The sequence below is a fragment of the Carcharodon carcharias genome, chromosome 28 (genome assembly GCF_017639515.1).
Source record: "Carcharodon carcharias isolate sCarCar2 chromosome 28, sCarCar2.pri, whole genome shotgun sequence".
NCBI classification, from domain to species: domain Eukaryota; kingdom Metazoa; phylum Chordata; class Chondrichthyes; order Lamniformes; family Lamnidae; genus Carcharodon; species Carcharodon carcharias.
In genome coordinates, this window is record NC_054494.1 from 36,654,896 (window position 1) to 36,681,015 (window position 26,120).

Sequence of the window (26,120 nt, forward strand, 5' to 3'; positions counted from 1 at the left end):
GGCTCGATGTTTAGAGGGATTTGTGGATTTTAGTCTAGGGGAACCCATCTTGTTCTCCCCTCCCTCTCGTTGACAGGCAGCGGGGATAAGGGGGCTCGGCGTTGCCCCGGGAAACGGCTCCGGCTCCGGCTCCTCTCGGCGGCTCCGAGGCTGAAACGGAGACATTGCGGGGGATCCGAGGGCGGTGAGGAGTTGGTTTTTCTTTTAAATAAAGCGGCCTTGGGCAAATGGTGACCCCCTGGACCGCATTGAGGATCTCCTACCATCCCCCCCCCCCCCCACCAAACCAAACACACCGAGGCCTTTGCGCTGTCTGTTCCAGTGTCTGTCCCACTGTCCTGTCTGTTCCAGTGTCTATCCCACTGTCCTGTCTGTTCCAGTGTCTATCCCGCTGTCCTGTCTGTTCCAGTGTCTGTCCCACTGTCCTGTCTGTTCCAGTGTCTGTCCCACTGTCCTGTCTGTTCCAGTGTCTATCCCACTGTCCTGTCTGTTCCAGTGTCTATCCCACTGTCCTGTCTGTTCCAGTGTCTGTCCCACTGTCCTGTCTGTTCCAGTGTCTATCCCACTGTCCTGTCTGTTCCAGTGTCTGTCCCACTGTCCTGTCTGTTCCAGTGTCTATCCCGCTGTCCTGTCTGTTCCAGTGTCTGTCCCGCTGTCCTGTCTGTTCCAGTGTCTGTCCCACTGTCCTGTCTGTTCCAGTGTCTGTCCCACTGTCCTGTCTGTTCCAGTGTCTGTCCCACTGTCCTGTCTGTTCCAGTGTCTGTCCCACTGTCCTGTCTGTTCCAGTGTCTGTCCCACTGTCCTGTCTGTTCCAGTGTCTATCCCGCTGTCCTGTCTGTTCCAGTGTCTGTCCCGCTGTCCTGTCTGTTCCAGTGTCTGTCCCACTGTCCTGTCTGTTCCAGTGTCTGTCCCGCTGTCCTGTCTGTTCCAGTGTCTATCCCACTGTCCTGTCTGTTCCAGTGTCTGTCCCACTGTCCTGTCTGTTCCAGTGTCTGTCCCGCTGTCCTGTCTGTTCCAGTGTCTGTCCCGCTGTCCTGTCTGTTCCAGTGTCTGTCCCACTGTCCTGTCTGTTCCAGTGTCTGTCCCACTGTCCTGTCTGTTCCAGTGTCTGTCCCGCTGTCCTGTCTGTTCCAGTGTCTGTCCCACTGTCCTGTCTGTTCCAGTGTCTGTCCCACTGTCCTGTCTGTTCCAGTGTCTATCCCACTGTCCTGTCTGTTCCAGTGTCTGTCCCACTGTCCTGTCTGTTCCAGTGTCTATCCCGCTGTCCTGTCTGTTCCAGTGTCTGTCCCACTGTCCTGTCTGTTCCAGTGTCTATCCCACTGTCCTGTCTGTTCCAGTGTCTGTCCCACTGTCCTGTCTGTTCCAGTGTCTATCCCGCTGTCCTGTCTGTTCCAGTGTCTATCCCACTGTCCTGTCTGTTCCAGTGTCTGTCCCACTGTCCTGTCTGTTCCAGTGTCTGTCCCACTGTCCTGTCTGTTCCAGTGTCTGTCCCACTGTCCTGTCTGTTCCAGTGTCTATCCCGCTGTCCTGTCTGTTCCAGTGTCTGTCCCGCTGTCCTGTCTGTTCCAGTGTCTGTCCCACTGTCCTGTCTGTTCCAGTGTCTATCCAACTGTCCTGTCTGTTCCAGTGTCTGTCCCACTGTCCTGTCTGTTCCAGTGTCTATCCCGCTGTCCTGTCTGTTCCAGTGTCTGTCCCACTGTCCTGTCTGTTCCAGTGTCTGTCCCACTGTCCTGTCTGTTCCAGTGTCTGTCCCACTGTCCTGTCTGTTCCAGTGTCTGTCCCACTGTCCTGTCTGTTCCAGTGTCTGTCCCACTGTCCTGTCTGTTCCAGTGTCTGTCCCACTGTCCTGTCTGTTCCAGTGTCTGTCCCACTGTCCTGTCTGTTCCAGTGTCTGTCCCACTGTCCTGTCTGTTCCAGTGTCTATCCCACTGTCCTGTCTGTTCCAGTGTCTATCCCACTGTCCTGTCTGTTCCAGTGTCTGTCCCACTGTCCTGTCTGTTCCAGTGTCTGTCCCACTGTCCTGTCTGTTCCAGTGTCTGTCCCACTGTCCTGTCTGTTCCAGTGTCTGTCCCACTGTCCTGTCTGTTCCAGTGTCTATCCCACTGTCCTGTCTGTTCCCAGTGTCTGTCCCACTGTCCTGTCTGTTCCAGTGTCTGTCCCACTGTCCTGTCTGTTCCAGTGTCTATCCCACTGTCCTGTCTGTTCCAGTGTCTGTCCCACTGTCCTGTCTGTTCCAGTGTCTGTCCCACTGTCCTGTCTGTTCCAGTGTCTGTCCCACTGTCCTGTCTGTTCCAGTGTCTGTCCCACTGTCCTGTCTGTTCCAGTGTCTATCCCACTGTCCTGTCTGTTCCAGTGTCTGTCCCACTGTCCTGTCTGTTCCAGTGTCTGTCCCACTGTCCTGTCTGTTCCCAGTGTCTGTCCCACTGTCCTGTCTGTTCCAGTGTCTGTCCCACTGTCCTGTCTGTTCCAGTGTCTGTCCCACTGTCCTGTCTGTTCCAGTGTCTGTCCCACTGTCCTGTCTGTTCCAGTGTCTGTCCCACTGTCCTGTCTGTTCCAGTGTCTGTCCCACTGTCCTGTCTGTTCCAGTGTCTGTCCCACTGTCCTGTCTGTTCCAGTGTCTGTCCCACTGTCCTGTCTGTTCCAGTGTCTGTCCCACTGTCCTGTCTGTTCCAGTGTCTGTCCCACTGTCCTGTCTGTTCCAGTGTCTGTCCCACTGTCCTGTCTGTTCCAGTGTCTGTCCCACTGTCCTGTCTGTTCCAGTGTCTGTCCCACTGTCCTGTCTGTTCCAGTGTCTGTCCCACTGTCCTGTCTGTTCCAGTGTCTGTCCCACTGTCCTGTCTGTTCCAGTGTCTGTCCCACTGTCCTGTCTGTTCCAGTGTCTGTCCCACTGTCCTGTCTGTTCCAGTGTCTGTCCCACTGTCCTGTCTGTTCCAGTGTCTGTCCCACTGTCTGTCCCACTGTCCTGTCTGTTCCAGTGTCTGTCCCACTGTCCTGTCTGTTCCAGTGTCTGTCCCACTGTCCTGTCTGTTCCAGTGTCTGTCCCACTGTCCTGTCTGTTCCAGTGTCTGTCCCACTGTCCTGTCTGTTCCAGTGTCTGTCCCACTGTCCTGTCTGTTCCAGTGTCTATCCCACTGTCCTGTCTGTTCCAGTGTCTATCCCACTGTCCTGTCTGTTCCAGTGTCTGTCCCACTGTCCTGTCTGTTCCAGTGTCTGTCCCACTGTCCTGTCTGTTCCAGTGTCTGTCCCACTGTCCTGTCTGTTCCAGTGTCTGTCCCACTGTCCTGTCTGTTCCAGTGTCTGTCCCACTGTCCTGTCTGTTCCAGTGTCTGTCCCACTGTCCTGTCTGTTCCAGTGTCTGTCCCACTGTCCTGTCTGTTCCAGTGTCTGTCCCACTGTCCTGTCTGTTCCAGTGTCTGTCCCACTGTCCTGTCTGTTCCAGTGTCTGTCCCACTGTCCTGTCTGTTCCAGTGTCTGTCCCACTGTCCTGTCTGTTCCAGTGTCTGTCCCACTGTCCTGTCTGTTCCAGTGTCTGTCCCACTGTCCTGTCTGTTCCAGTGTCTGTCCCACTGTCTGTCCCACTGTCCTGTCTGTTCCAGTGTCTGTCCCACTGTCCTGTCTGTTCCAGTGTCTGTCCCATTGTCCTGTCTGTTCCAGTGTCTGTCCCACTGTCCTGTCTGTTCCAGTGTCTGTCCCACTGTCCTGTCTGTCCCAGTGTCTGTCCCACTGTCCTGTCTGTCCCAGTGTCTGTCCCACTGTCCTGTCTGTTCCAGTGTCTGTCCCACTGTCCTGTCTGTTCCAGTGTCTGTCCCACTGTCCTGTCTGTTCCAGTGTCTGTCCCACTGTCCTGTCTGTTCCAGTGTCTGTCCCACTGTCCTGTCTGTTCCAGTGTCTGTCCCACTGTCCTGTCTGTTCCAGTGTCTGTCCCACTGTCCTGTCTGTTCCAGTGTCTGTCCCACTGTCCTGTCTGTTCCAGTGTCTGTCCCACTGTCCTGTCTGTTCCAGTGTCTGTCCCACTGTCCTGTCTGTTCCAGTGTCTGTCCCACTGTCCTGTCTGTTCCAGTGTCTGTCCCACTGTCCTGTCTGTTCCAGTGTCTGTCCCACTGTCCTGTCTGTTCCAGTGTCTGTCCCACTGTCCTGTCTGTTCCAGTGTCTGTCCCACTGTCCTGTCTGTTCCAGTGTCTGTCCCACTGTCCTGTCTGTTCCAGTGTCTGTCCCACTGTCCTGTCTGTTCCAGTGTCTGTCCCACTGTCCTGTCTGTTCCAGTGTCCTGTCTGTCCCACTGTCTGTCCCACTGTCCTGTCTGTCCCAGTGTCTGTCCCACTGTCCTGTCTGTCCCAGTGTCTGTCCCACTGTCCTGTCTGTTCCAGTGTCTGTCCCACTGTCCTGTCTGTTCCAGTGTCTGTCCCACTGTCCTGTCTGTTCCAGTGTCTGTCCCACTGTCCTGTCTGTTCCAGTGTCTGTCCCACTGTCCTGTCTGTTCCAGTGTCTGTCCCACTGTCCTGTCTGTTCCAGTGTCTGTCCCACTGTCCTGTCTGTTCCAGTGTCTGTCCCACTGTCCTGTCTGTTCCAGTGTCTGTCCCACTGTCCTGTCTGTTCCAGTGTCTGTCCCACTGTCCTGTCTGTTCCAGTGTCTGTCCCACTGTCCTGTCTGTTCCAGTGTCTGTCCCACTGTCCTGTCTGTCCCACTGTCTGTCCCACTGTCCTGTCTGTCCCACTGTCTGTCCCACTGTCCTGTCTGTCCCACTGTCTGTCCCGCTGTCCTGTCTGTTCCAGTGTCTGTTCCGCTGTCCTGTCTGTTCCGCTGTCCTGTCTGTTCCGCTGTCCTGTCTGTTCCGCTGTCCTGTCTGTTCCGCTGTCCTGTCTGTTCCGCTGTCCTGTCTGTTCCGCTGTCCTGTCTGTTCCGCTGTCCTGTCTGTTCCAGTGTCTGTTCCGCTGTCCTGTCGGTTCCGCTGTCCTGTCGGTTCCGCTGTCCTGTCGGTTCCGCTGTCCTGTCGGTTCCGCTGTCCTGTCTGTTCCGCTGTCCTGTCTGTCCCGCTGTCCTGTCTGTCCCGCTGTCCTGTCTGTCCCGCTGTCCTGTCTGTCCCGCTGTCCTGTCTGTCCCGCTGTCCTGTCTGTCCCGCTGTCCTGTCTGTCCCGCTGTCCTGTCTGTCCCGCTGTCCTGTCTGTCCCGCTGTCCTGTCTGTCCCGCTGTCCTGTCTGTCCCGCTGTCCTGTCTGTCCCGCTGTCCTGTCTGTCCCGCTGTCCTGTCTGTCCCGCTGTCCTGTCTGTCCCGCTGTCCTGTCTGTCCCGCTGTCCTGTCTGTCCCGCTGTCCTGTCTGTCCCGCTGTCCTGTCTGTCCCGCTGTCCTGTCTGTCCCGCTGTCCTGTCTGTCCCGCTGTCCTGTCTGTCCCGCTGTCCTTTCTGTCCCGCTGTCCTTTCTGTCCCGCTGTCCTTTCTGTCCCGCTGTCCTTTCTGTCCCGCTGTCCTTTCTGTCCCGCTGTCCTGTCTGTCCCGCTGTCCTGTCTGTCCCGCTGTCCTGTCTGTTCCAGTGTCTGTCCCACTGTCCTGTCTGTTCCAGTGTCTGTTCCAGTGTCCTGTCTGTTCCAGTGTCTGTCCCACTGTCCTGTCTGTTCCAGTGTCTGTCCCACTGTCCTGTCTGTTCCACTGTCCTGTCTGTTCCACTGTCCTGTCTGTTCCAGTGTCTGTTCCACTGTCCTGTCTGTTCCAGTGTCTGTTCCACTGTCCTGTCTGTTCCAGTGTCTGTCCCACTGTCCTGTCTGTCCCACTGTCCTGTCTGTTCCAGTGTCTGTCCCACTGTCCTGTCTGTCCCACTGTCCTGTCTGTTCCAGTGTCTGTCCCACTGTCCTGTCTGTTCCAGTGTCTGTCCCACTGTCCTGTCTGTTCCAGTGTCTGTCCCACTGTCCTGTCTGTCCCACTGTCCTGTCTGTTCCAGTGTCTGTCCCACTGTCCTGTCTGTTCCAGTGTCTGTCCCACTGTCCTGTCTGTTCCAGTGTCTGTCCCGCTGTCCTGTCTGTTCCAGTGTCTGTCCCGCTGTCCTGTCTGTTCCAGTGTCTGTCCCGCTGTCCTGTCTGTTCCAGTGTCTGTCCCGCTGTCCTGTCTGTTCCAGTGTCTGTCCCGCTGTCCTGTCTGTTCCAGTGTCTGTCCCGCTGTCCTGTCTGTTCCAGTGTCTGTCCCGCTGTCCTGTCTGTTCCGCTGTCCTGTCTGTTCCGCTGTCCTGTCTGTTCCGCTGTCCTGTCTGTTCCGCTGTCCTGTCTGTTCCGCTGTCCTGTCTGTCCCGCTGTCCTGTCTGTCCCGCTGTCCTGTCTGTCCCGCTGTCCTGTCTGTCCCGCTGTCCTGTCTGTCCCGCTGTCCTGTCTGTCCCGCTGTCCTGTCTGTCCCGCTGTCCTGTCTGTCCCGCTGTCCTGTCTGTCCCGCTGTCCTGTCTGTCCCGCTGTCCTGTCTGTCCCGCTGTCCTGTCTGTCCCGCTGTCCTGTCTGTCCCGCTGTCCTGTCTGTCCCGCTGTCCTGTCTGTCCCGCTGTCCTGTCTGTCCCGCTGTCCTGTCTGTCCCGCTGTCCTGTCTGTCCCGCTGTCCTGTCTGTCCCGCTGTCCTGTCTGTCCCGCTGTCCTGTCTGTCCCGCTGTCCTGTCTGTCCCGCTGTCCTGTCTGTCCCGCTGTCCTGTCTGTCCCGCTGTCCTTTCTGTCCCGCTGTCCTTTCTGTCCCGCTGTCCTTTCTGTCCCGCTGTCCTTTCTGTCCCGCTGTCCTTTCTGTCCCGCTGTCCTTTCTGTCCCGCTGTCCTGTCTGTCCCGCTGTCCTGTCTGTCCCGCTGTCCTGTCTGTCCCGCTGTCCTGTCTGTCCCGCTGTCCTGTCTGTCCCGCTGTCCTGTCTGTCCCGCTGTCCTGTCTGTCCCGCTGTCCTGTCTGTCCCGCTGTCCTGTCTGTTCCAGTGTCTGTCCCACTGTCCTGTCTGTCCCACTGTCCTGTCTGTTCCAGTGTCCTGTCTGTTCCAGTGTCTGTCCCACTGTCCTGTCTGTTCCAGTGTCTGTCCCACTGTCCTGTCTGTCCCACTGTCCTGTCTGTTCCAGTGTCCTGTCTGTTCCAGTGTCTGTTCCACTGTCCTGTCTGTTCCAGTGTCTGTCCCACTGTCCTGTCTGTCCCACTGTCCTGTCTGTTCCAGTGTCTGTCCCACTGTCCTGTCTGTTCCAGTGTCTGTCCCACGGTCCTGTCTGTTCCAGTGTCTGTCCCACTGTCCTGTCTGTTCCAGTGTCTGTCCCACTGTCCTGTCTGTTCCAGTGTCTGTCCCACTGTCCTGTCTGTCCCACTGTCCTGTCTGTTCCAGTGTCTGTCCCATTGTCCTGTCTGTTCCAGTGTCTGTCCCATTGTCCTGTCTGTTCCAGTGTCTGTCCCACTGTCCTGTCTGTTCCAGTGTCTGTCCCACTGTCCTGTCTGTTCCAGTGTCTGTCCCACTGTCCTGTCTGTTCCAGTGTCTGTCCCACTGTCCTGTCTGTTCCAGTGTCTGTCCCACTGTCCTGTCTGTTCCAGTGTCTGTCCCACTGTCCTGTCTGTTCCGGTGTCTGTCCCGGTGTCCTGTCTGTCCCGGTGTCTGTCCCGGTGTCCTGTCTGTCCCGGTGTCCTGTCTGTCCCGGTGTCCTGTCTGTCCCGGTGTCCTGTCTGTCCCGGTGTCCTGTCTGTCCCGGTGTCCTGTCTGTCCCGGTGTCCTGTCTGTCCCGGTGTCCTGTCTGTCCCGGTGTCCTGTCTGTCCCGGTGTCCTGTCTGTCCCGGTGTCCTGTCTGTCCCGGTGTCCTGTCTGTCCCGGTGTCCTGTCTGTCCCGGTGTCCTGTCTGTCCCGGTGTCCTGTCTGTCCCGGTGTCCTGTCTGTCCCGGTGTCCTGTCTGTCCCGGTGTCCTGTCTGTCCCGGTGTCCTGTCTGTCCCGGTGTCCTGTCTGTCCCGGTGTCCTGTCTGTCCCGGTGTCCTGTCTGTCCCGGTGTCCTGTCTGTCCCAGTGTCCTGTCTGTCCCGCTGTCTGTCCCGCTGTCTGTCCCGCTGTCTGTCCCGCTGTCTGTCCCGCTGTCTGTCCCGGTGTCCTGTCTGTCCCGGTGTCTGTCCCAGTGTCCTGTCTGTCCCAGTGTCCTGTCTGTCCCAGTGTCCTGTCTGTCCCAGTGTCCTGTCTGTCCCAGTGTCCTGTCTGTCCCGGTGTCTGTCCCAGTGTCCTGTCTGTCCCGGTGTCTGTCCCAGTGTCCTGTCTGTCCCGGTGTCTGTCCCAGTGTCCTGTCTGTCCCGGTGTCTGTCCCAGTGTCCTGTCTGTCCCAGTGTCCTGTCTGTCCCAGTGTCCTGTCTGTCCCAGTGTCCTGTCTGTCCCACTGTCCTGTCTGTCCCACTGTCCTGTCTGTCCCACTGTCCTGTCTGTCCCACTGTCCTGTCTGTCCCAGTGTCCTGTCTGTCCCAGTGTCCTGTCTGTCCCAGTGTCCTGTCTGTCCCAGTGTCCTGTCTGTCCCGCTGTCTGTCCCGCTGTCTGTCCCGCTGTCTGTCCCGCTGTCTGTCCCGCTGTCTGTCCCGCTGTCTGTCCCGCTGTCTGTCCCGCTGTCTGTCCCGCTGTCTGTCCCAGTGTCCTGTCTGTCCCGGTGTCCTGTCTGTCCCGGTGTCTGTCCCAGTGTCCTGTCTGTCCCGGTGTCTGTCCCAGTGTCCTGTCTGTCCCGGTGTCCTGTCTGTCCCGGTGTCTGTCCCAGTGTCCTGTCTGTCCCGGTGTCTGTCCCAGTGTCCTGTCTGTCCCGGTGTCTGTCCCAGTGTCCTGTCTGTCCCGGTGTCTGTCCCAGTGTCCTGTCTGTCCCGGTGTCTGTCCCAGTGTCCTGTCTGTCCCTGTGTCTGTCCCAGTGTCCTGTCTGTCCCACTGTCCTGTCTGTCCCAGTGTCCTGTCTGTCCCAGTGTCCTGTCTGTCCCAGTGTCCTGTCTGTCCCAGTGTCCTGTCTGTCCCAGTGTCCTGTCTGTCCCAGTGTCCTGTCTGTCCCGCTGTCTGTCCCGCTGTCTGTCCCGCTGTCTGTCCCGCTGTCTGTCCCGCTGTCTGTCCCGCTGTCTGTCCCGCTGTCTGTCCCGCTGTCTGTCCCGCTGTCCGTCCCGGTGTCCTGTCTGTCCCGGTGTCCGTCCCGGTGTCCTGTCTGTCCCGGTGTCCGTCCCGGTGTCCTGTCTGTCCCGGTGTCCGTCCCGGTGTCCTGTCTGTCCCGGTGTCCGTCCCGGTGTCCTGTCTGTCCCGGTGTCCGTCCCGGTGTCCTGTCTGTCCCGGTGTCCGTCCCGGTGTCCTGTCTGTCCCGGTGTCCGTCCCGGTGTCCTGTCTGTCCCGGTGTCCGTCCCGGTGTCCTGTCTGTCCCGGTGTCCTGTCTGTCCCAGTGTCTGTCCCAGTGTCTGTCCCAGTGTCTGTCCCAGTGTCTGTCCCAGTGTCTGTCCCAGTGTCCTGTCTGTCCCAGTGTCTGTCCCAGTGTCTGTCCCAGTGTCCTGTCTGTCCCAGTGTCTGTCCCAGTGTCTGTCCCAGTGTCCTGTCTGTCCCAGTGTCTGTCCCAGTGTCCTGTCTGTCCCAGTGTCTGTCCCAGTGTCCTGTCTGTCCCAGTGTCTGTCCCACTGTTCTGTCTGTCCCAGTGCCTGTCCCACTGTTCTGTCTGTCCCAGTGTCTGTCCCACTGTCCTGTCTGTCCCACTGTCCTGTCTGTCCCACTGTCCTGTCTGTCCCACTGTCCTGTCTGTCCCACTGTCCTGTCTGTCCCACTGTCCTGTCTGTTCCAGTGTCTGTCCCACTGTCCTGTCTGTTCCAGTGTCTGTCCCACTGTCCTGTCTGTCCCAGTGTCCTGTCTGTCCCAGTGTCTGTCCCAGTGTCCTGTCTGTCCCAGTGTCTGTCCCAGTGTCTGTCCCAGTGTCCTGTCTGTCCCAGTGTCCTGTCTGTCCCAGTGTCCTGTCTGTCCCAGTGTCCTGTCTGTCCCAGTGTCCTGTCTGTCCCAGTGTCCTGTCTGTCCCAGTGTCTGTCCCAGTGTCCTGTCTGTCCCAGTGTCCTGTCTGTCCCAGTGTCCTGTCTGTCCCAGTGTCTGTCCCAGTGTCCTGTCTGTCCCAGTGTCCTGTCTGTCCCAGTGTCTGTCCCACTGTCCTGTCTGTTCCAGTGTCTGTCCCACTGTCCTGTCTGTCCCACTGTCCTGTCTGTCCCACTGTCCCGTCTGTTCCAGTGTCTGTCCCACTGTCCCGTCTGTTCCAGTGTCTGTCCCACTGTCCCGTCTGTTCCAGTGTCTGTCCCGTCTGTCCCGTCTGTTCCAGTGTCTGTCCCGTCTGTCCCGTCTGTTCCAGTGTCTGTCCCGTCTGTCCCGTCTGTTCCAGTGTCTGTCCCGTCTGTCCCGTCTGTTCCAGTGTCTGTCCCGTCTGTCCCGTCTGTTCCAGTGTCTGTCCCGTCTGTCCCGTCTGTTCCAGTGTCTGTCCCGTCTGTCCCGTCTGTTCCAGTGTCTGTCCCGTCTGTCCCGTCTGTTCCAGTGTCTGTCCCGTCTGTCCCGTCTGTTCCAGTGTCTGTCCCGTCTGTCCCGTCTGTTCCAGTGTCTGTCCCGTCTGTCCCGTCTGTTCCAGTGTCTGTCCCGTCTGTCCCGTCTGTTCCAGTGTCTGTCCCGTCTGTTCCAGTGTCTGTCCCGTCTGTTCCAGTGTCTGTCCCGTCTGTCCCGTCTGTTCCAGTGTCTGTCCCGTCTGTCCCGTCTGTTCCAGTGTCTGTCCCGTCTGTCCCGTCTGTCCCGTCTGTTCCAGTGTCTGTCCCGTCTGTCCCGTCTGTTCCAGTGTCTGTCCCGTCTGTCCCGTCTGTTCCAGTGTCTGTCCCGTCTGTCCCGTCTGTTCCAGTGTCTGTCCCGTCTGTCCCGTCTGTTCCAGTGTCTGTCCCGTCTGTCCCGTCTGTTCCAGTGTCTGTCCCGTCTGTCCCGTCTGTTCCAGTGTCTGTCCCGTCTGTCCCGTCTGTTCCAGTGTCTGTCCCGTCTGTCCCGTCTGTTCCAGTGTCTGTCCCGTCTGTTCCAGTGTCTGTCCCGTCTGTTCCAGTGTCTGTCCCGTCTGTTCCAGTGTCTGTCCCGTCTGTCCCGTCTGTTCCAGTGTCTGTCCCGTCTGTTCCAGTGTCTGTCCCGTCTGTTCCAGTGTCTGTCCCGTCTGTCCCGTCTGTTCCAGTGTCTGTCCCGTCTGTCCCGTCTGTTCCAGTGTCTGTCCCGTCTGTTCCAGTGTCTGTCCCGTCTGTTCCAGTGTCTGTCCCGTCTGTTCCAGTGTCTGTCCCGTCTGTTCCAGTGTCTGTCCCGTCTGTCCCGTCTGTTCCAGTGTCTGTCCCGTCTGTTCCAGTGTCTGTCCCGTCTGTCCCGTCTGTTCCAGTGTCTGTCCCGTCTGTTCCAGTGTCTGTCCCGTCTGTTCCAGTGTCTGTCCCGTCTGTTCCAGTGTCTGTCCCGTCTGTTCCAGTGTCTGTCCCGTCTGTTCCAGTGTCTGTCCCGTCTGTTCCAGTGTCTGTCCCGTCTGTTCCAGTGTCTGTCCCGTCTGTTCCAGTGTCTGTCCCGTCTGTTCCAGTGTCTGTCCCGTCTGTTCCAGTGTCTGTCCCGTCTGTCCCGTCTGTTCCAGTGTCTGTCCCGTCTGTCCCGTCTGTTCCAGTGTCTGTCCCGTCTGTCCCGTCTGTTCCAGTGTCTGTCCCGTCTGTCCCGTCTGTTCCAGTGTCTGTCCCGTCTGTTCCAGTGTCTGTCCCGTCTGTTCCAGTGTCTGTCCCGTCTGTCCCGTCTGTCCCGTCTGTTCCAGTGTCTGTCCCACTGTCCCGTCTGTTCCAGTGTCTGTCCCACTGTCCTGTCTGTCCCATTGCACTGTCTGTCCCACTGTGCTCCTTTACCCTCCACAACTCCAGCCTGCTCAAATCTTTGCCTGGAGCCTGTCCCACGTTCAGTCTTTCTCATCCACTTTGGCTTCCCACTTCTTTCAATGCATCAAGTATAAAATCCATTTAAATCCCCCAGCTAGCTAGGCTGCCCACCCCCTCACCACTCCCCCCAGCACTATTTCCCCATTCACCTCCATTACTCTGACTTGTGGTGTGTTGTGCATTACCTCCCTCCCATTGCTAACTTTATCTGCCTTGAAATAAAACCAGAAAATGCAGGAAAAACTCAGCAGGTCTGGCAACATCTGTGGAGGGTGAAGCAGTTAACGTTTTGAGCCCATAGGACTTCTTCAGAGCTGACTCAAAATGTTAACGCTGTTTCTCTCTCCACAGATGCTGCCAGACCTGCTGAGCTTTTCCAGCATTTTCTGTTGTTAATTTAGATTTTCAGCATTTGCAGTATTTTGCTTTTACCTGCCTTGATTCCACTTTTTGAAATCTCTCAAAACCCCCTTTCCCTCTCCCTGTCCCTCAGTAAAAACCTTCTTGCAGTCCATGTTATTAATCAAGATTTCGATCACTCCTAGCTGCTCCTGTCCCCATGGCATCTTGTGTTTCCCTTGTACTTAGCTATGAAATGCCTTGGGATGTACACTTTACTGAAGACCATATATAACATGTTGTCCTCATTTTGTCTTTTGCCCAATTGTGATTGGGAGTGTTAAGCCATCAAATGTGTCCCAAATATTGGTGTGGCAGGTTATTTTGTACTGACATACAACAACATTATGCTCTTACATAGGACTTTTATGTAGGAAAGTGAGTGACACTGAGCAGGTGTTTGGTGTCCTTTGGTTTGAATATACAACTCGCATGACATGTTACCTCTTCAGTGCAACTATAGTTTGGTTTCACATTAAACACAATGCACATGAAATGCGTTCTTCAGAAAGTAATAAGTGCAAATTTATATTGTGATGAATTACCTGATTAAAACTGATACTTATTGATTTTTCTCCCTGAGTTCTCTGCCTAAAGGCAGGTCCAACCCACAGTGCCAACACGGATACGGTAAAGAGGCAGGTCCCAAATCCACCCCAGCAAGAACGGGAATCGAACCCTATACTGCTGGCGCCAATTGAATCCACACCGGCTGCCTAGCTCCACCACCCCCTCCAACCACAATGAATTCCATTTTTAATGGAATGCCAGAAAAAGTTTTTAAATTGCCTGTTTCTGTATATAGGACTCGGTGTCTTTTTCCACTTAATTCTGTGGAATTGCAGCATCTGTGATTCTGGTGGAATCCTGGCAATATGATACAGTCTAGGCAGGGGCGTCAAGTATCTTCTGACTATGCTTACCTGCCACAGATTTGAAACTTGCAGCCTTCGCCTCATTTCCCATTGCTCTCAGTAGTCTCCTTGAAAATACATTTTATTAAAATGATGCTGTAGCCAGGGATTTAAACAAAGTCGTAGAGTTGTTCTATAGTTTGCTTCAGATACCTGTCAAGCTAGTTTAAAGCTGGCACATCAGCATGAAATGGGGAAGCTAGCAACACAAACTCCAGAATGAAGCGTGTATGTATACTGGTGGTGATCAGATTTACACTTAGGTTATGCATTTGGAAAATAGTCGCTTGGTAGATCAGAACTTGAATATTGCTGTAAAGAGAGACATGTTGTTGAAGCTTTTCTCCATGTTGATGTTGCTTTCTCATGGCAACCCTGGCTAATCGGAGTCGACTTTCCAACCAATCAGCACCCTTTTTTTCTTAGCATAAGTTGTTGTGATTGTTTAGAATTTGGCATTCTTGCATTTGTCCAGATGAATGCAAGACAAAATGCTTCAGCAACATGTCTCTCTTTTCAGCAAGATTCAATTGGAAAATTGATTGGTACAAATTAAATTGTATGAAAGCCAATGTACTTTAATCAGATGGTTAGGGAAAACTCAGTAATTAATTATGCTTCTGGATTCTTGTTCTGAACTGTGCCATCAATGGAAGGTGAGGCATTACCTCATAGTAAGATAAGGCAGGTGATCCTTTCACTCCTATTTTTCACACCTATTTTGCTTGCTCTAAAGGGTTCTTTGTATATGGGGTTTGACTCAATTCTATTTCCTAACAGCTTATGTTGCTTTTTTGGTGCCCGGGAGAGACTGGAGGGACTTAAATCACAAATTCTGAACTGGAGCTACCAACAGAAAGTGATGCCTCTCTTGAAGAATTTCAACACGTCGGCCATGCAGATTTCCTGCAGATTGGTTTCAAATTATGTCAGTCGGATGCGGTGAGTGTCATCTCTTTGTCCTCCCATTTATTTATTTCAAGTATGTGTATTTTCCTGCTCATTAAGTATAGAGGTGTCAATGGTGAATGAGAGCGCTGTTCTATGTTCTGCATGTAGTATCAAATTGGGCTCTCTCAGATAAAGCAAAGCACATGTCAGATGCAAGGTAAAATTGCCTCCACCATGAGCCAAAAACATGTCAATCCAATTTCTGGAGAATTCCATATTGCACCCATGTAAATGTTTCCATTTCCCGCTCTAGCTACCCTTTTGGCCTCGGTCTCGTCAAATTTTTAGTTGCATAGTGAACATCTTCCCACTAATAAATAACTACAAATATCTGTCATGATCTCATATAGGACCCTTACAGACCTCAGAAAGAATCTGATTTAGATCCATCACTCTGCTCCCTTCCAGTTTCCATACGTGAAACATCAGTGTGCTAATCCATGGCTCCAGTTTGGCCTAGTTATATTGCAGTATAGATCCAAGAAATAAAAAATGGTGCTACATTGTCTGAGGGTCCTAGCGCTCTGGAATGAATCCCATTCCTGATCTGACATGGATTTAACTGTTTCTGGGTGCCATTTCTTCCTGAATGGCTGAGAAAGATCTTGTATTATATAACTTAAAAACATAAAATCCTGGAAATATTCAACAGCTCAAGCAGCAACATCAGTGAAAGAAGCAGAGTTAACATTTCAGGTTGATGACCTTTCATCAGAAATGATAATGCCTTTTGCCTCCTCCCAAAGCACTCTACAACCAGTGAGGTACTTTTTGAAGTGTAATCACTGTTGGAATGTATGATGCACGGCAGCCGATTTGTGCACAGCAAGCTTCTATAAACAGCAATCTGACAATGACCAGATAATCTGCTTTTTTTTTTTAGTAGTGGCGATGATTGAGGGATAGATGTTGGCCAAGACACAGGGGCCCTTGCTCAACTTCAAATAGTGGCCTGGGACTCTTTACATCCACCTGCAAGGGAACACTGTGGGGGTGCCACATTCAAAAGATGGCATTATCTGACAGTACAGTGCTCTCAAGTAGTACACTGGAGTGTCAGCCTAGATTATATACTCAAGTCTTTGGAGTGAGGCTTGAGCCGACAACCCCCTGACTCAAGCAAGTGTGTCACCAACTAAACCACATTTGACACCAGAAGGAAAGCACCAATGAGCCAGAGTGCAAAACCGGCTCCACGGGGTAATACAGGTAGGTGAAGTTGTTCAATCCTTGGGGTTATGTGTAACAAGAACAGATATTTTCCTGGTTTTTAGCCCAAATTTCCATGCATTTTCTTTCCTGTAGTAGGTCCTCGTTCATGTCACATCCACTTCCCACCAAGAGGAAAGCTAGCAAACAGTGTCCCTGCCAGTACCACTCTTTTACCATTCAGGATCTCACAGTTTTCCCTGCCTATGTTTCTGTCATTTTTGGGGGCATATTGAGTGTGCACATAATACCTTTAAAGTCAATGGCAATTCGGGCTGCCCCAAAATATGTGCATTTGGAAATTTGGCAAAAATAGTTTGTTATACAGTACATCTGTAGGATCTGTCAAGCATCTGATGCTTCTTGTGGTATGCAAATTTTTAACCTCACCTCTAGAAACATGGACTGACTATTGTAGTTCATATATGAAATATATTCTTTTTGAATTGCAGCTACCTGTTTGAACTAAAGGAGGACGATGAAGCTTGCCGGAAGGCCCTGAGCTCCGGAGCCTTCCTTCTCTTTCATAGTCTCTCGCCCCTTTTGCAGAGGAGGGAGAACAAATTCACAGCGCCATTTGTGACAGCCTCAGGTACAAATGCTGCAGAGCAATAGGCACCTGGGGGTCTCAGAGTGGTTTAACTTTCAAAAACCGAAAATGGGTGTCTCAGAGTGGTTGGCCTCTAAGAGATTCATTCTCGAACGTAAAACAACATCCCTCTCCTCTTACATTGGACAACTTTTCAACAAATTATTCAGCAAGTGTTTTGGGATAGGAGAATCTTCCTCCCTCTTCATCAGCTGCCTCAAAACATTTATAGTGTTGACAAAACAATGTAGGACCTGTCCAAATATCATACATCAATGATCATGTACTGCTGTTAAAATGCCCCAAATTGGTATAAGCAGAATCCCACTATTCATTCTGGGTTGCAGGATTAATACAGGATCGCTAACTTGCAACTTTGGGTGGTTCTTACACTTAGGAAAAGGAGGAGGTCATTTAGAGGGTTGTGAATCTTTGGAACTGAGATCGATAGATTTTAGATCTTTTTTTAATTGTTCATGGGATGTGGGCATCAGTGGCAAGCCCGACGTTTATTTACTCATTCCCAGTTGCCCTTAAGGGGGTGGCGGTGAGCCACCTTCTTGAACCACCACTTTTTCTATAGTGGTTTGATACGACTGAGTTATATGTACTAGACCATTTCAGAGGGTGGTTAAGATCAACCACATTGCTGTGGGTCTGGAGTTACGTGGAGGGCGGACTGGGTAATAAATGCAGATTTCTTCTCTGAAGTGAACCAGAGGCATTTTTATGACAATCTAGTGGATTCATGAGCGTCATTATTGATGCTAGTTTTTTTATTCCAGGTTTATTAATTAATTGAGCTTAAATTTCCCCAACTGCCATAGTGGGATTTGAACTTGTGTCCGGGGACCATTAGCCCAGGCCTCTGGATTACTAATCTAGTAACATTACTATTATGCTACCATCCAGCTGATCTCTCAGGGAATCAAGGGATATGGGGATTGGGCAGGAAATTGGAGTTGAGGTAAAGATCAGCCATGATTGCATTGAATGGCAGAGCAAACTCAGGGCCAAATGGCTACTCCTGCTCCAATTTCTTAGCCCCTCAAGCCTGTTCCCACCATTCAATGAGAGCATGGGTGATCTGTGACCTAACTCTAACGTGTAGAGTAAGCCCCACTCTTGGTTCAGTACCTTCAAATTTATCTCCATGAACACAGAAACAGTGCTGTTTTAAACAAGGTATTTTCCCTTCCAGAGCTGAACAGAATTTTGCAGAAACTGAATCAGAAGGAGAAGTATATGGAAGAGTCAGTGCTGATTGGCTGTACAGAGAATCATGTGCCACAGTTTGCTCTTGATCTAGGTAAGACTATCATGCAAGGGTCTGTATTCAAAATGAAGTTAACCTTATGGACAGTAACACTATAGTATGCAGCTTTACTGCACTGCAATACACAAAATGCGATTGGAGTTAAATGTATACACTCCTTTATTGACTCTCATTGTAGAACACTTTTTTAAGAAACAACATTGTACAGATCTTGATATTTGCACTGTACTTTGATACAGATGGGTCAAATTACTTTATTCGCATTCATACAACTCTGTTCCTTCTCCACTTACATACACATTTTACTTGAAAGGGTGGTGGAAGCAGATTCAATAGCAACTTCCAAAAGATGTAGGATAAATACTTAAGGGAAGAAAATGGCAGAGCTATAGGGAAAAAGGGGAGTGGGACTAATTGGGTAGCTCTTTCAAAGAACCCACACAGATGGTGTGGGCCAAATGACTACCTCCTGTGCTGGATTATTCTGTGATATACCTCTCCTGTTTGCACCTTATGTACTGTAATCAACCTTCTTGCCCAAGTCTCCTCCATCAAAATGCATGTTTTCTTTGTATTCCTTATCCAACTCACCTCCCTTCCCTGCTTGTTCTTTGTTCACCAAAGTCCATCCATCCTTGCATTGAATCCTTATTTATTCCTTTGTTTCAGTTCCCCTCTCAACTGCTCCTTGTGAGTTTCTCACTGTCACAACAACCTGAAACATTATTAAGTAATGACATTTCAAAAACACTAAAAGCTAGAAAAACTTACGACTCCTAAAATGCCTCTGCCTTAACACGGTTGACGATGGATAATGTTCCTACTTGTGCTTTTAACTTCAGGTAGGATTGAAAAGGCCAAAGCAGAATCACTTCTGAAGGGTACATTTGTTGATTTACGGAAAGCCTTCTTCCTCTTGGCTGGAAAGGATGCACCCTTGCTGTCCCAGGTAGAACATAAGCTTCAGCAAACTTCGAAAATAAAAGAATTTTTTTCACCCATTATGTCCATTCAGGAGCAAGCGTCAGGTTTAGACATTTTGCTGGAACACAAACACATTCACCTGGGAGTGTGTGTGGTAAGCACACCTAGTCTTACTGTATACTGACAGAGTTGGAGGGGTGTCATGTCTAGGCTGCATATTTTACATGTTTTGCAGCATCTTGGTGCCTCTCATTAATTTGGTTGTATTTGGAACATCTTCCAGTGACTATAAAATTGAGCTGGCAGATCCATCATATTTCTAACAAGGCCACTGGCTTACAGTAGTTTTTGTATCTTCACACTCTTCTCTCTGAGACTAGTGTGAAAGTAATGATAGAGTTCACTGGCTGACTAAGAGTGACGTGAACACTTTTTCTACCATTCTTTATATCAACAAATAGGAAGGGTTTTCTGGGCTCCCACAGCTCATTTGATGGTGGGGGAGGCGGGTGGGGGGCAGTGTGGTTGGGGTGTGGGTTCCCCACTCCCACATCCCAGAATCCTGAGACCAAAATCTGTTCTCCACTCTCCATTTCAAACTTTAAAAAAAAATTCAAACAATGTGGACATCACTGGCAAGGTCAGGATTTATTGCTCATCCTTTTTTGCCATTGAGAAGCTGGTGAGCTGACTTAGCCATATTTATTCATTCATGGGATGTGGGCATTGCTGGCTAGGTTAGCATTTATTGCCCATCCCTGATTGTCCTTGTTCAGAGGGCATTTAAGAGTCAACCACATTGCTGTGAGTCTGGAGTCACATGTAGGCCATACCAGGTGAAGATAGCAGATTTCCTTCCCTAAAGGACATTAGTGAACCAGATGGGGTTTTACAACAATTGACAATGGTTTCATGGTCATCGTTAGACTTTTAATTCCAGATTTTTTAGTGAATTCAAATTTCACCATCTACTGTTGTGGGATTCAAACCCAGGTCCCTGGGGCATTCCCTAAGTATCTGCATTACTAGTCCAGTGACAATACCACCATAGTGACAATACTTCTATGCCACTGCCTCCCCTCAGAGTACAGTTATGAGTCAACCACATTGCTGTGGGTCTGGAGTCACAAGGAGACCAGTCTGAGTGATGATGGTAGATTTCCTTGCTAAAGGGCATTAGTGAACTAGATGGGTTTTTTAGAACAGTCCAGTGGTTACATGGTCACCATTATTGACACCAGCGTTTTTATTCCAGATTTATTTAATTAATTGGATTCAATTCACAGACTGCTATGGTGGGAATTGAACTCATGGCTCCAGGTCATTAGTCCAGGCCTCTGGATTACTACTCCAGTAACATATAGCAAATGAATAAGTCAGATTCCTCATTTATCACTTAGAATTCAGGGATTTTAACCTTTGGTGATTGCATTCTGCGATTCTGATTTATTATCCTCTTAAAACTAAATCAGTGACATTAAACAGCACTACTGTGCAAATCAGCAGGAGGTCAGATGAATCTTTATTGCAACTTATTGTAATTATTTGTACACTGAAATTTTCATAATTCTGCAATCCTTTTATTATTTTATACTTTATTTTTATTTTAATGATTGTCTGTAACTATGTTTTGACTTATGATTACTTGTTTTATTTGTATCATCATCACAATTTGGTACCTGTCGCCATGAAGATTTTTCAATAAACCAAGAGTCATATGGACTCGAAACCTGAACTCTGTTTCTCTCTCCGCAGATACTGTCAGACCTGCTGAGTTTTTCTGTTTTTGTTTTGGATTTCCAGCATCTGCAGTATTTTGCTTTTATCTATCCATCCATCTTTATTACTGTGAAATTTCGACGTGTGATTGTCTCCTTTACTGATAGGCAGTTTTGGTCTCTGCTACAAACTATTGACAAATGTTTGCTGTCTGATTTTATCAGCTTTGCTTTATGTTTAACAATGACCTTCTTGGGTTTGCATTGTGCATTCTGGGGTTTCAGTCTGGACTTATACTTCAGGTCAGACTACCTGTCTAGACGTGTTGAGACAATAATGGATGTATTTTAGGCGCAGGGACTTCTCCGCTGGCACAGCACACATCTCTACTGCAGTAGAACAGGACGCCCGACACAGAAGAATGTATCAGGCAGTAAACGTGTCTGTAGCACAGAAGAAATAATCTACTACCCACAGGTAACCACTGGAGCATTCAGCTAACTTTATCTGACTTAACTTAATTCTTTCTTCGTCTTCTCGCTTTGTATAATACACCCTGTATTCCCACTGTGTACATTATCTTCTTGTACCCAAGCTCTGTATAATATATTAATATACTAATTTTCTTGCTTTGCCTGACTTAATGGTACTTATAATGCAATCCAGGGTCAATTACCACTCACTTCCCTCTCAGGTTATGTGACCCACAACCCTGCCTGTTTCTACCAATCAAATAACTCGGATTAGCGAAGGAGCAGCAGTGGTTTTGAATAATTGTTACTGTTTTTAAAAATTTCTACATCAAAGGCAAAAATTTCCACAGTATATAACATGTCTTCCTCCTGACAAGGCACTTTGTGCAACTGTTTGTTTAACAGGCGTCTCCTGTGATTATCGTGCTGGTATCTGATGGAATACAGTGCCTTCTGGCACGCCAGGAATCATTTCCTCCTGGAATGTACAGTGCCCTTGCTGGATTCTGTGATATTGGTAATTAGCCTTTCTTACAGGTAATGTAATGTGCAAGATTGTGCAAACAAAAGGTAACCAGTTTGATTTAACTGTGAAGTATACCTGTCTGGATGGGTTTTTGTTCCATAAATCATCTGAATTATTTCCAACAGCCTTTTATAATCTGTTTGTGAGGAGACACTGTAAGGTAATCCTTGATGCTACTCTTGTGGAAATGCCTGGACTCTGTTTGGCTTCTCACTCAGATAGCATGACTGATATAGAGAAAATGACATGTACAAGGAATTATAGGCACAGAATCACAGCACAGATACAGGCCATTCGGCTCAACTGGTCTATTCTGACGTTTATGCTCAGAGTCCCTGCTCCTCCCTTTATTTCATGCTTTAAGCATATCCTTCAATTTCTTTGACCCTCATGCTGTTTATCTATGTAAGATTTCCCAGGTTCAGGGGCCACAGATACCGAAATAGGCAGTCGACTAGTCATAAGTAATTTTAAGATGGTTTATCAAGTTTATTAAGAAACAACAGTTTAGATATGATACATTAACTAGTTAGGCAGAAGAAGTATACAACCTGCAACAGCTTGTGTTAACAGCATTCTGCTCTCTAGTCGAAATGTTAGGGAACTCTTCCCATGATCTCTCAATCTTCTTCCTCCTCTGGTCCATCTTCCTTCTGAAGAAGCCAGCGAGCACTGCCACCTCACCAGCCAATACCAATATATATACCCTTTTTTCCAGGCTGGTAGCTTACCTAGTGTCAATCATCTAACTAACTATTTTGACCAATGAATACAGGACAGGCACTCAAAATGTCAGGGTGGTTACCACCCCCCCTTGTGTGTCACCTTGCTCAAGGTCAGCTTTTTAGTTTACATCTTGCTGAGGGCCATACCCAGGCCCTTTCTAAACACTTTTGTAGATAAAGGGGTACATAAGACACCATCCTACCAGCTTAGGAATATCAACATGACAGCCTGAATAAGATTGATTAGAGGTCAAAGTGTTTAGAAATCCTTTTTCCAGAGAAATCAATGCTGTTTAGGAAATCCAGTAAAGGCTTTATATAATGCAGAAAATGTCTGTTTATTCAAGACCCTAACTTCTTACAGCTCCCCCCCTTTGGGAAGGAAATATCCTTATTGACTTCTCGCAACTAATTTTTAAATAAGTTATTTTTAAAATACAAGCTGTTTCCCTAATTTCTTGATTACCTATCATAGATAACATACTAAAGCTACTAGAATTATCTGATTACTTGGTTTGGAATTCCCTACCTGCAGATCTTACATGTCTCACCTTTGAGAGGGAAATATCCTTAGTGCAGGATTTTTCAGGCCTGCCCACCACTGGGATCATCCAGTCCTGCTGAAACTCAGTGGAACTTTTGGCTGGCCTGTCACATCCCCCACAGCGGGTCCCACCAATGGCAGGGCTGGAAAATCCCAGCCTTATTCCTTTGCAGGAATGCTGCTAATATCTGGGGCTGTTAGCATATAAGTGCATTTCTTATATCTAGCTTCTCCTCAAAACCATCAATGTCATTTGCCTCAGCCATTCCTTATGATGTGAGTTCATCATTCTAATCACTATCTGAGTAAAGAGGTTACTCCTGAATTCTCAATTGGATTTACTGGTGACTACCTAATATTTATGGCCCCTGGTTTTTGTCGCCTCTACAAGAGAAAACATATTCTCCACCTCTATCCTATCAAACTCATAACCTTTGATGTCATTCTCTGCCTTCTCTTTTTGTAGAGAAAAGAGCCCCAGCCTCTTCAGCCTATCTTAATAAGTATATCCCGTCAGTTCTGGTTCCATTCTGTGAATCTTTACTACAGTGCCTCTATATCATTTCTATAATATAGATACCAGATTTGTGCACAGTACTTCAGGAATGATCGAGGCAAGATTCAACACAAGTTAAACATAGTTTCACTGCTTGCCAGTTCTCCCTCTCTTTCTCTCTCTCTCTCTCTCTCTCTCTCTCTCTGGAAATAAACCCCAGTTCTTGGTTTGCTTTTACTTGTCATCTTATTAACCTGCATTGCCACTTTTAATGATTTGTGTATCTGTACCCCTAGATCCCCTTGCTCTTCTACCTCATTTAAATTTTTAATATCCAAACAGTGAGTCCTTTTTACTCTTGCTTCCAAAATGTAACACCTCACGCTTAGCTCTATTGAATTCACTTGCCAACTACATGTCCACTTTGCAAGCTTATTAATGCATTTTGTTGCAGCTTTCTTTGGTATTCACTGTCCCCCAAATTTGGAGTTGTTGGCAAATTTTGAAATTATATTTCTGTTACCATCTGGTTAGGAACTGTTAACATTTTTTAAAAATCCAAATATTTTGTTTAACCAGTAGAACTATGCCACAAGATTTCACTTTTTAAACAAAACAAACTTTATTGTAAATAACTTAATCATATTTGCTTTAATTCTTTTAACACTATAGCACTCAGGTTTATTTATAACTTCCTCCAAGCATTCTCTTATAAGATACAGGCCGGGATTTTCTGATCCTGCCCACAGTGGGGATCACCACAGGGAGGATGGAAAATTTGATGGACCAGCCAAAGGTCTGTTGACTTCGGGCAGGAACCGAAAAATTCTGTCCACAATCGTAAAGATATTTCCTTCCCTAGGGACCACCCATAAGTATGCCACAGTCCTCTGGAAACTATCTTTAATTCTCCTCAGCTCCAGCTATTCTCAGAGATAGAACTTTCATTTATCACCTGTTGACTGTTGAGGCCTCAATCCCTTGTTCTGGTTACTTTTCAATATTTCCAAGCTAATTCAGCTAATTACTTTCATTTGCAATAAGACACTGAGGTCCACTGTAGATTATTCCATTAGCTACAAATTAGGCAATATTGCAGTCTCTGTTCCCTCATAAGATTCAAATTGAGATGAAGCCTTACCCGAATTCCATACATCAGTGGTGACATTACTTCTTTACTCTGCTTGCAATACAGATCTATCGAACTGTCATTTACTCTGGCTAACTTCTCTTAGGGAGCTGCAAACTGCACAAGGTCCAAACTGCAGCTAAAAACTCTCTCAGCAAACACCCAGATCACCCAGATAAATTGAAACCAGAGAAACTGCCTAAGCTCCATCCATTTCCACAATGACTAGCCTGCTCTGGACTGTCCTCAAACAAACCTTTAAATTAATTATCCCTCGTTTATAATTTCTTCTTTGATCTAATGAAATAAACAGGTTTTACAACCTTTCAGGGTTCACTGAATATTTTTAAACTAATTTAGCTCTATCTCCCAAAACAAAAACATCTCCCTGGATTGCCATTACAACAGGCATTGCAGATGTCATGTCTCCAGCTCTTTAGCTAAGTAAGCCCACCTGCTGTTATATAGCTCTATCTCTTCAAACCTAATTAAACAAACATGGGTCAACTTTTGAACTGCCATTTCATGAGGTATTCAGGCAATCTCTAAAGCCCAGCATTTTACTTACCTTACCTTTCTAGCTTTTAAACTCTTAAGCCAATATAATCCTAACCTTTTAAGTGTAATAGGCTCCAAGCTTGCTTTAATTATCCCATTTTCTACAGTTTAATATGAATTCCCAAAACTAAAAGTTAAATGCCAAAACACATGAACCATGAACTGGATATTCACAAAACTTCCAATTTCTGAGCCCAGATTGTTTATGGAATCTAACCATCGTACTTAGGAAAAAAGAGGAAATCTGAACAGAGAGAAAGAATGAGAAGAAATGTTAGAAGAGCAAAAGCGGGAGACAGAATTAATTGATAGACATAGGAAGTGAAAACAGAATGAGAAAAAGGCAAGGAGACAGTGGTGTAGCGATAATGTCACTGGTCTGGTAATGCTGAGGCTGATGCTCTGGGCTGAACATGGTTTCGAATCCCACCATGGCAGCTTGGAACTTCAATTCAATTAATAAATCTGGAATATAAGACTAGTCTTAGTAATGGTGACCGTGAAATCTGCCATCCTTACTTGGTCTGGCTTACATGTGATTCCAGACCCAAGGCAACATGGTTGACTCTTAACTGCCCCCTGGAATGGCCTAGCAAGCCACTCAGTTCAAGGACAATTAGGAATGGGCAACAAATGCTGGCCTTGCCAGCGATGCCCAGATCCCATAATAGAATTTAAAAATATTAATTGTGAATACAATGTTATACAGATGCTGCATGCGTTGATTCACATTTTTGTGTAGGCACCAAAGTCTAACAAAAAATTTGAAGAGGACTTTTATGCTCCTCTGTTTGTTCTCTATCATCCCCACACACACACACACCCCCCACAGCCTCAAATCACTGACAGGTCACTTCCAAATCAAGTCCCTGTGTAACTGCTGACACACAGTAAATGTACTAGAGAGTGACCAAAGTACATTTTTCCTCACTTCCTGTAGAAAAGAGACCCAATTGCGTTTTAGTACACAATCCCCTGCCAACCAAGTCGACACGAGAACATCTCGCACTGGCCGGGCACTGGTGCACGCATACTTTCAGACTGATTTGCAGCAATTTATTTTTCCTCACAGATTTATAATTCACTTTTCTCACCTCTCCCAGGGGAAACTGTGGAGGACTGTTTGCACCGGGAAGTTGCCGAGGAAGTTGGTTTGGACGTGTCCTCATTTGAGTATTCTGCATCCCAGCACTGGCCCTTTCCTAATAGCTCACTGATGATTGCATGCCATGCATTGGTGCAACCAGGGCAGAACAAGGTAAATTGTGTTCAGATTTGTGGAGAGCAGAGAAAGCAGGGTGATGATGGCTAGGATTCTGCAAATTAACGTCCTGATCACCAATGGCATAAGGGAAACCAAGAAAAATTACTGTACCTTCCCTGAAATGTCTTGTTTGTTTGTATGATTGTTTTGTGTGTTTTATATTCTTTCATCTTCCCTTCTATACTGCTGAATAGGACACCAAACAACCACACCCAGTGGCTTTGCCAGTGCTACTCTATAAGCAATCACCAGCAGGTAACAAGAGAGGCTAAGGTTGACTCCATTTGCCTTGATCTCTCTACCAAGGGCCTTGCCTCCACTTAGAGTCTCTTAAAAGCTGAGAAGAGGAACTCACTATAGGAGGATGTGTGGGCCTGATGCAACATCCTCCTGTCTAAGACACGTAACATTGGAGCTTGAATGCAATTCACTGCTTGAAAAGAGGGAGCTGGCAACTAAGTTTTGTGATCAGGTAGCATTTGGATTCTCCAAGACCTTCACCAACATTTCTTATATTCTTTGTAAGAAGGAAAGACTTGCCTTTATATATCCTCAGGA

At 48.7% G+C, this 26,120-nt stretch overlaps 1 protein-coding gene across 5 annotated transcripts in view; it reads left to right on the forward strand.

Moving 5' to 3' along the window:
* Positions 1-26,120, forward strand: part of nudt13 (nudix (nucleoside diphosphate linked moiety X)-type motif 13) — a 42,331-nt gene that overhangs the window by 12,049 nt on the left and 4,162 nt on the right. For 2 of the 5 annotated variants that reach the window (XM_041176496.1, XM_041176499.1), the window contains exons 2-8: positions 13,960-14,121; positions 15,792-15,931; positions 17,130-17,237; positions 18,047-18,153; positions 20,199-20,324; positions 20,726-20,837; positions 25,402-25,556. In XM_041176496.1, the coding sequence (XP_041032430.1) occupies positions 13,960-14,121; positions 15,792-15,931; positions 17,130-17,237; positions 18,047-18,153; positions 20,199-20,324; positions 20,726-20,837; positions 25,402-25,556 (910 nt within the window). Of the gene's footprint in view, positions 1-28; positions 185-13,959; positions 14,122-15,013; positions 15,340-15,791; positions 15,932-17,129; positions 17,238-18,046; positions 18,154-20,198; positions 20,325-20,725; positions 20,838-25,401; positions 25,557-26,120 lie in introns of those variants that run through there. The other 3 variants (XM_041176498.1, XM_041176501.1, XM_041176500.1) reach the window with 3 other exon arrangements.